The sequence below is a fragment of the Otolemur garnettii genome, unplaced genomic scaffold (genome assembly GCF_000181295.1).
Source record: "Otolemur garnettii isolate 467f Iridium unplaced genomic scaffold, OtoGar3 scaffold00285, whole genome shotgun sequence".
Classification (NCBI taxonomy): Eukaryota; Metazoa; Chordata; class Mammalia; order Primates; family Galagidae; genus Otolemur; species Otolemur garnettii.
Genome location: NW_003852680.1, coordinates 116643 through 125434, shown reverse-complemented (window position 1 = coordinate 125434; position 8792 = coordinate 116643). Strand labels below are relative to the sequence as shown.

At 39.5% G+C, this 8792-nt stretch overlaps 1 protein-coding gene across 1 annotated transcript in view; it reads right to left on the bottom strand.

Moving 5' to 3' along the window:
- Nucleotides 1–610: 610 nt before the first annotated feature.
- The window catches only part of LOC100962850 (protein ZNF738-like), a 14481-nt gene continuing 6299 nt past the window's right edge, over nucleotides 611–8792 (bottom strand). The window contains exons 3-4 of the mRNA XM_012813628.2: nucleotides 1258–1384; nucleotides 611–767 (exon numbers count right to left, since the gene is read on the bottom strand). Of these exons, the coding sequence (XP_012669082.1) occupies nucleotides 658–767; nucleotides 1258–1384 (237 nt within the window). The 3' untranslated portion in view covers nucleotides 611–657. The remainder of the gene's footprint in view (nucleotides 768–1257; nucleotides 1385–8792) is intronic.

Sequence of the window (8792 nt, the reverse complement as noted above, 5' to 3'; positions counted from 1 at the left end):
ATTGTAAAATGATAGTTATTAAAAATTAAATAAAAAGACCAGGCATGGTGACTCATGCTTGTAATCCTAACACTTTGGGAGGCAGCAGGTGGATTGCTTGAGCTCAGGAGTTTGAGACTAGCCTGTGAAAGAGCAAGACCCCATCTCTAAAAATAGCTGGATGTTGTGGGCACCTGCAGTCCCAGCTATTTGGGAGGCAGAGGTAAGAGGACTGCTTGAGCTCAAGAGTTTGAAGTTGCTGTGAACTGTGATGCCATGGTACTCTACTGGGCATGGCAAAGTGAGACTCTGTCTCAAAACAAAAGCCAAGAAAATTAAAAAACAAAAAGGGAAATTTAAAAATGGTATAACACAGAGTTCCTCAAAATACACAGATATTTTTGCAACCTGAAAAGCAGCAGAAGAGCAATCAGATCCTGCAGTCCCTTGTTAGTCCAAAGTTACACAGGACTTTGACTCTCAGTGTAACTGTGAAGGAAGATCGCTGAAAAGGAAGTCAAGTCCCTAGATAACTTAAGAACAGGAACAGAGATGCCCATATTTCTGATACTAAGAGAAAGAAACCATTTCCATTGCAGCAGAGCTTCCCAAACCAAAATTTTCAGGTCTGGCTTCCTCCTTGACCTTTGGACCTCTCACCTGTGTCATCTGCTTCCTTCACTCCCACCTACCTGGTTGCTCTGCTACTGTTTGTTGTGTCTTCACCTTCCAGGGTTCTTTTCTTTGCTCCAGACAGGTGATGAGGTCTGGCTTAGAGAGAGTAAGACCTGTTTTATTAGAAAAAAGTAACATGAGTCTTGCTAGGACTCTCCAATTACCAATCTACCACTGTACAAAGTAGAGAAGAAAGAGCATTACAGAATACTTTAAAAAATTAATCACAAAGTGTCATTTTCCAACAGAAACTTCAGAATACTGAGGAAGTATGTACTATTTGTGGGGTCCTTATCTTTATTACCCAGTACAAGTCAATCAAAAATTGATGGTAGAAATTGTCTTTTAAGGTGTAGATAACAACATTTTGTATCATTAAATTTCTGAAGTACCACTAATGTACAGATATCTCAAGAAAGAGTAAGAGTAATGTTAAGATAAAACATTTTAGAGACTCTTTTCTATACTAACATATCCTTAAGTTTTCCTTGGAAACAAAGGTTTGACACTCATTCATATAAAGCACGAACTCCCAAAAAACATTCTTCAAAGGAAAAATATAAAATCCTTGAAACAGAAATTGTGTATTAAAGTTATGCTCACCCAGGGTGAACAGGTTTCTGTAATTCTCTAACGTCACATCCCTATATAAATCCCGCTGAGTAGGGTTCAGGCATGCCCACTCTTCTGGAGAAAATTCTATGGTCACATCCTTGAACGTCAACAGTTCCTAAAAGAAAAATGCATATTCACAAAGTGGCCATGGGAAGAGTTCTTAATTTGACTTCAGGTGAAATGATAGAGGAAATAATAATAATACTGTTTCTTACCCCCATGAGTGACTGGAATTACTCAAAAAGGTAAATTTTAATATAGAAATACTGTGTAATATAGTCTCTAAATATGAGGAAAAGAGGATGACACAAGACCCACAAAACCACTGTAGATAGTAATCTGAATGATACAGTATAAAATTAAGGGCATCAATACAAACATTTATCTTTTTGAGTGCAACATTTATATCAAGCAGGATAAATGTGTGTATATTTGAGATGGTGTGTATATTTAACAGGTATTACATCTCAAGCTTCAACGTGTACAGCAATAAACTGGAGATCTAGTTAAAATGATTCTGATCTAATCAAAAAGATTTTGATTCAGGAGATCTAGGGTGAAGCCTGAATTTCTAACCAGCTCACTGGTGATGTCAATGCTTCTGTCACAAGAAGAATGTCTTTCAAACATCCAGTAAGCTGCAGAGCCTGGATTTATCCCAGTTCATGTGACCAGAAAATAATGATGACAGTGTTCATTTTCCAAAGCAAGCTATATGGAAAGGCACTCTAAAAGGAAAAGGGATCTTCTAGATTCAATGTGATGGTGTCTACACATAAGCTGGTAAACCTCTACAAGGTATCTATTAATAATTAAGATAAAAATAATTAGCTTTACAGAAAATAATACAGAAAATTACCTTGACAGAAAAAAATCTGTCAGAGAGAACAATAACCAAGTGAATAAAATTAACATGAACTGTAATTAAGCTAATATCAGGAATCAATGAACATAGACAACACCCCAAGCCAACTAAAATAAGTGAAAATAACTGCACTACAACCTCTGTAAGTTGACCTCCCAAGGGACTATAACAAACTGGTCAACATATGGAGGTGGTCAATTTAGGGAGGTGGCATACTATAGAGGGTCCACCCAAGAGACTATAAGAAACTAGTCAAAATACAGAAGTGGTCAATGTAGAAAGGTGGTCAACAACTATGGAGGTTCTATTGTATGCTGATACATTGAGTTAGTTTAAGAAATTAAAGCGATCATTGTTCATGATTGTGAAAATTTATTATCTAGCCACACCCATAGGACTTCTGAGAAAGAATGCACTGAAAATAAACATGAGCACTCTGGGAGGCCAAGGAGTGTGGACAGCTTAAGCTCTGGAGATCAGCCAAGGTTTGAAACCTCATCACTACTAAAAAACAGAAATAACTGAGGCAAGAGGATAGCTTCTGCCCAAGAGTGGGAGGCTGCTGTGAACTATGATGCCACGGCAGTCTACCCAGGGTCACAGCTTGCAACTCTGATTCAAAAAAAAAAAAATAGTTGGGCATTGTAGGGGGCGCCTTTAGTCCCAGCTACTTGGGAGGCTAAGGCAAGTGGATGGCTTCAGCCCAAGAGTTTGAGGTTACTGTGAGCTATGATGCCACAGCACTGTACTGGGTCACAAAATGAGACTCTGACTCAAAAAAAAAAAGGCTCGGCACCTATGGGTCAAGTGGCTAAGGCGCGAGCCACATACACCTAAGGTGGCGGGTTCAAATCCAGCCTGGCCTGCCAAACAACAATGATGGCTGCAACCAAAAAATAGCTAGGTGTTGTGGCGGACACCTGTGGTCCCAGCTACTTGAGAGGTGGAGGCAGGAGACTTGTTTGAGCCCAGGAGTTGGAGGTTGCTGTGAGCTGTGATGTCACAGCACTCTACCCAGGGAGACAGTTTGAGGCTCTGTCTCAAAAAAAAAAAAAAAAAAAGAAAAGAAAAGAAAAGAAACACGAGTGTATGATTAAAGATGCATTTATAATATATGATAGAAATTAAGATTATTACATAGCATCCAGAGACTTGTATTATCAATTCAGAAAACATAAAATGAGATGATTCCCCCAAATCTTCCAAATGATTAAAGAGAATATGCAAAAAAAGCTTCAGTCAGGATTATAAACTGTCAACAATTTATAGAAGACTATGTTCATTTGCACGAAAAATAAAAGCCTTTTAAAACTACATAAAAATATCACTGAAAAAGGTTGATAGAGTAGGTGATTTCAAAAACAAACAGCTCTGTGCTATTGTAATTGAATCTATGAACAAATTTCAATGACCTCTGTTATTCATTTATTTATTTACTTATTTTTGAGACAGAGTCTCACTTGTCACCCTCAGTAATATGCTGTGGTATCACAGCTCACAGCAACCTCAAACCCCTGGGCTCAAGCGATTATCTTGCCTCAGCCTCCCAAGTAGCTGAGACTACAGGCGCCGGTCATAACCCCTGGCTATTTTTAGAGACACGGTTTCCCTCTTACTCAGGCTAGTCAGGCAATCCACCCACCTCTGCTTCCCAGAGTGCTAGGATTACTGTTGTCAGCCACCGTGCCCAGCCTGTATCTGTTACTGCCCAGCCTCTATCTGTTATTTATAATCCTATTTCTCTCATGTTTTATATTCTCAGGCCAGTAGGGATTGATGAGCAGAACCCTGTAACTTTTAGCTAACTACTTGACCTATGTGAGCTGTTTTCCAGAAAAGGTGGAATTTCTGACAAGTGAGTTGAGATTTTGGACTCACCATCCCTCACTAATATGCTCCAATGTATGTGGCACCTCATCAGTTTTAACACAATTGGCCCCAATGTACATAGTCTGCCCCTTCTGTGAAGTGTGAACAAAAAAAAAAAAAGGAAAAAAAAAAGCTTGCCTTTATTCCTTACAGGAAAACAAACACAAAAATCATTCTTTTGTAATAGAATCTGATATTCTCCGCACTGTGGCCTTTTTGACCCATAGATCTGCGGACATTTCTGGTGTCATTATTTCAAGCCTAATTTTACTTATTTTTTGCAAGACCTTTCCAGGAAATTCTACTGAGTAACTCTTGAAAGTGTATAGTCTGGGGGCTGCGCGCAGTGGCTCAAGCCTATAATCCTAGCACTTGGGAGGCAGAGGTGGGTGGATTGCCTGAATTCACAGGTTCGAGGCCAGCCTGAAACCACAGCTAAGAAGCCTTGAGCAAGTGCTCTTATCGTGGCTGGGTTACAGTTTGGTTTTATACATACAGAATTTACACATAAACTCATAAACACGGTTCATTTAAAATGAGAGAAAATACAAACAGAAGGGATTAGGGGAATTTAGCCAGGATCCTCACTAGATAGATTCCTATTCTCAGCAGCATCTGGGGAAGAAGAGTGGGTAAAATTGCTGGTATTATACTATGATTTTTTTCTTCCTGAAATCACCTTAACTTTCTTCTTCCTAAATAGATGCAGTAATCACAGAACTAAGACTATAGCTATGAGTGCTAGAATCAGAGATAATTCGAAAGCAAGAAACTGAAACTCTATTTTTAAACTGTACTGTCATAATGCCTAATGGAATTATGCAATGGTTTGTGTCCCCACTCCATGTGGAAAACTGGGGTTATAAGTAAATGTAGCTATACTGCCTGGTGTTATAGCTCTATACCGCTGTAATTCTACTCTATATGAATGAGAGTAGTTAAAGTGGATGCTCTTGCTAGACTAGTACTGCTGCCTGCAATCTAAACCAGCACTGTGGCTGAATCTAATGTCTCTTCCCAAGGTGGAAAAACGTGGTGATAAATGGGGAGAATGAGAAATTGGAGCTGAGGATAAAATAATGAATAAATGGGATGTGTAATGAGGGAAATCTCAGAGCACACGATGATATGACCTTTAAGCACAATAATACCAGATGCCAGAGAGAGTAAGACATACATAGCTGAGACCACTTTTGCTTTTGGAACTTGAGAAGATAAAATAGAAGCCTCCAAACCTTACTGCCCAATCACTGTAGGGATGGAGGTTCAATTCAATCACCAATGGACAATGATTTAATTAATCATGCTAATGTACTGGGACCTCCCTATACTCCTGTGGATGCACAGGGAGTTTCTGGGTTAATGAGCACATCAAGTAGCTGGCAGTATTTATTGTTGCATCCTTCGTAATAAATTCATAATATAATTATAGCAAATAAAGTAGCTTCCTAAGTTTTGTGAGCTGTTCTAGCAAATTATTTAACATGGGAGGGGGTAATGGGTACCCCTTATTTACACTGAAGATGGACAGAAGTGTGGATTACTTGATGACTCCTACTTGTAGCTGAATGGAAAGGTCATCCTTGGGGTGATAAACATGTTAACTACAAGGTCTGTGGTTAACTCTAGGTAATGTGAGAATCTGCAGATAACTAGCAAGTTTCCTGGGAGGAAAAACCAACACAGCTGGTATTGAAAGTGTTCTCAGGACCAGGCACGGTGGCTCAGGCCTGTAATCCTACCAATCTGGGAGGCCGAGGCAGGCGGATTGCTTGAGTTTGAGACCAACCTGAGCAAAAAGCAAGACCCCATCTCTACTAAAAACAGAACAAACTGGCTCGGCGCCTGTGGCTCAAGCGGCTAAGGCGCCAGCCACATACACCTAAGGTGGCGGGTTCGAATCCCCAGCCCGGGCCCGCCAAACAACAATGATGGCTGCAACCAAAAAATGGCCAGGCCTTGTGGTGGGCGCCTGTGGTCCCAGCTGCTTGGGAGGCTCAGGCAGGAGACTCACTTGAGCCCAGGAGTTGGAGGTTGCTGTGAGCATGATGCCATGGCACTCTACCCAGGGGGATAGCTTGAGGCTCTGTCTCAAAAAAAAAAAAAACAGAACAAACTGAGGCAAGAGGATAGCTTGAGCCCAAGATTAGAGGTTGCTGTGAGCTATGATGATGCCACAGCACTCTAACCACGGCTACAGCCTGAGATTCTGTCTCAAAAAAAAGAAAAAGTATTCTCAAGTTCATGAATAAGAAACATTTTTATGCATAAAAATATTAATAACATCAGAATTTAAGGCAAGGCTCAAAAAACATAAAGATGTAAGTCCACTTAATATTTTGATAATTAATAAATAATTGTTGAGCTGGGCATAGCGGCTTATAGTCCTAATTACTAAGAGAATGGCTTAAGCCCAGATACATCAGGCTAGCCTACTCAACATCCCAAGACTCTGTCTCTAAAAAAAAGTTTAAAAAAAATTTGCAAAAAATACATAAAAATTAGATAAGTATAAATAAAACAGACATTTACACATAAATTCTTCATGTGATTTAAAACCTTAAAAGTTACTTACATTAAATCAAGTAAGAAATACTCATTGAATGTCTGGATTATAACCAAAAAGGTAAGAAATGCAAACAAATTGGTTAGTAACATTCATTCTATGCTTCTTAAATTTTATAAAAAGAATACATATATTTAGGCTTGTTATTCAAAATATATTTATAGAAAAAGTTATAGGACTAAGAATGAAGGTTTGGGAAAATAATGAAAGGCCTATACAAGCCAATGCTCCGCTCCTTGTAAGTAAATCAACAAGGTCTTCATCTAAGCTACTGGACAACCACCAAATACTGTCAGAAATTAGACTGAAGAATTCTTTAAAAACAAACTGCCTGGCACGGTTGTAGCTCTCTATTGGAGTGCAATCTCTAATCTGCACATGGATCCAAGTATAAAACTCTGCAGACTTACTAACAGCACATTGAAAATGACCAAACAGAGTCACTGAACATGATAAATTACTTGAAACAGGCTACCATAATGAATCATGAAGGACTAAAAAAATTAAACTTAACTGGAGCTTGAATCCATAATCCAAAAGCTCTCCAAAAAGAAAATCTCAGGTTCAAATGACCTCACTGGAGAATTTCAAGAGAAATTAACATCAATCAATGCTCCTCAAATTATCCCAAAGAATTGAAGAGGAACATTTCCAGTCTCATTTTTTCAGGTGAGCATTACCTTCATATCATATGTAAGAACCTTTCATAATAAGAACATTTAGCCAACTAGAAATATGCGGAAAAACTTCAATCTAAAAAAGTCCATATATAAAAAGTACACAACTAACATTATACTGAAAGTTGGGAAAAAAGCTATATGAATTCTATAGCAGAGGAGTGTGGTCAACATGACTGCTTGCCAGATGTGAAAAATTGATGGGCTATCTCACCATCTCAGGGATCTGCTAAGATATCTGGTGAATGTGCAAACATACCCATCTCTGCCATTAACAAAATAGGTGAGGCTCAGCACCCATAGCACAGTGGTTATGGTGCCAGCCACATACACCAAGGGTAGTGGGTTCAAACCTGGCCAGGCCAGCTAAACAACAATGACAACTACAACAAAAAATAGCTGGGCATTGTGGCAGGCACCTGTAGTCCCAGCTACTTGGGAAGCTGAGGCAAGAGAATCGCTTAAGCCCAAGTGTTGGAGGTTGCTGTGAGCTGTGATGCCACACACTCTACCCAAGGCGACAACTTGAGACTCTGTCTCAAAAAAAAAAAAAGAAAGAAAGAAAGAAAGAAAGAAAATAGATGAGGAGAAAAATGAAGAAAGGAATTTTCAAATAGAATTTAGGGAAAATATAAAGGGCAAGATTTCCTGAATTTCATATAGTAGTTTCTCATCCCCAGTTGTTCCCACAAAAACCTTTACAAAGTGAAAAAAGAATTGGTCCCAATAATTAAAGTCAGTGTTTTTGTAAACAACATAAGATAACATAGAGATGTTCAGCACTCTTAAAGAATTAGGCTGTGCTTAATAAATAGTTCCAGTTCAACAATAAGGATTCCAACAATAAGAATTCCAACAATAAGGATTCTTTTTGTTGTTGTTGCAGTTTTTGGCCAGGGCTGGGTTTGAACCCACCACCTCCATTATATGGGGCTGGTGCCCTACTCCTTGAGCCACAGGTGCCACCTGGAAAGCCTACACTTTTTAAAGATGTGATTACATCAAATCATCTCCTGTATCAAAAGGCTAACGTCAAAAATATGAAAAGGAGGCCACTGGATCCATATCTTACTATCGGAAAAACACAGGTGGAGAATGATAGTCAACTGTAAGATCAGTTTATTTTTTAAAGAAAAAGATCATCAGCTCAGAATAGTGACAGGTCAAAGGGCAGAATGAACTGGCATGAAGTATATCTCCCAGAATCCAGGACTAGGTGGTAATCAAAGCATGGAAGGAGGAGCCCAAGGAAAATAACCAACTGCCCAGACCAGTGCCTTCATCATGCCTCCTACATCCCACCACCCTGTCCAGGGAAGTGCCAAACAGCGCCAGTCTCCTCACTGTGTGATGAGTGTGTGGAGGAGCAGATGATAGCCCACCAGGGCTTGATTTGGTTGGTCTCTCTTGGTGGCACAATAGGGAAAGATTTCTGGGGTGATCAAGAGAAACAAAGTAGGCTCTCTGCCTGTAGCTCAGCAGTTAGGGTACCGGCCACATGCAATGGGGCTGGTGGGTTCAAACCCAGCCCAAGTCTGCTAAACAA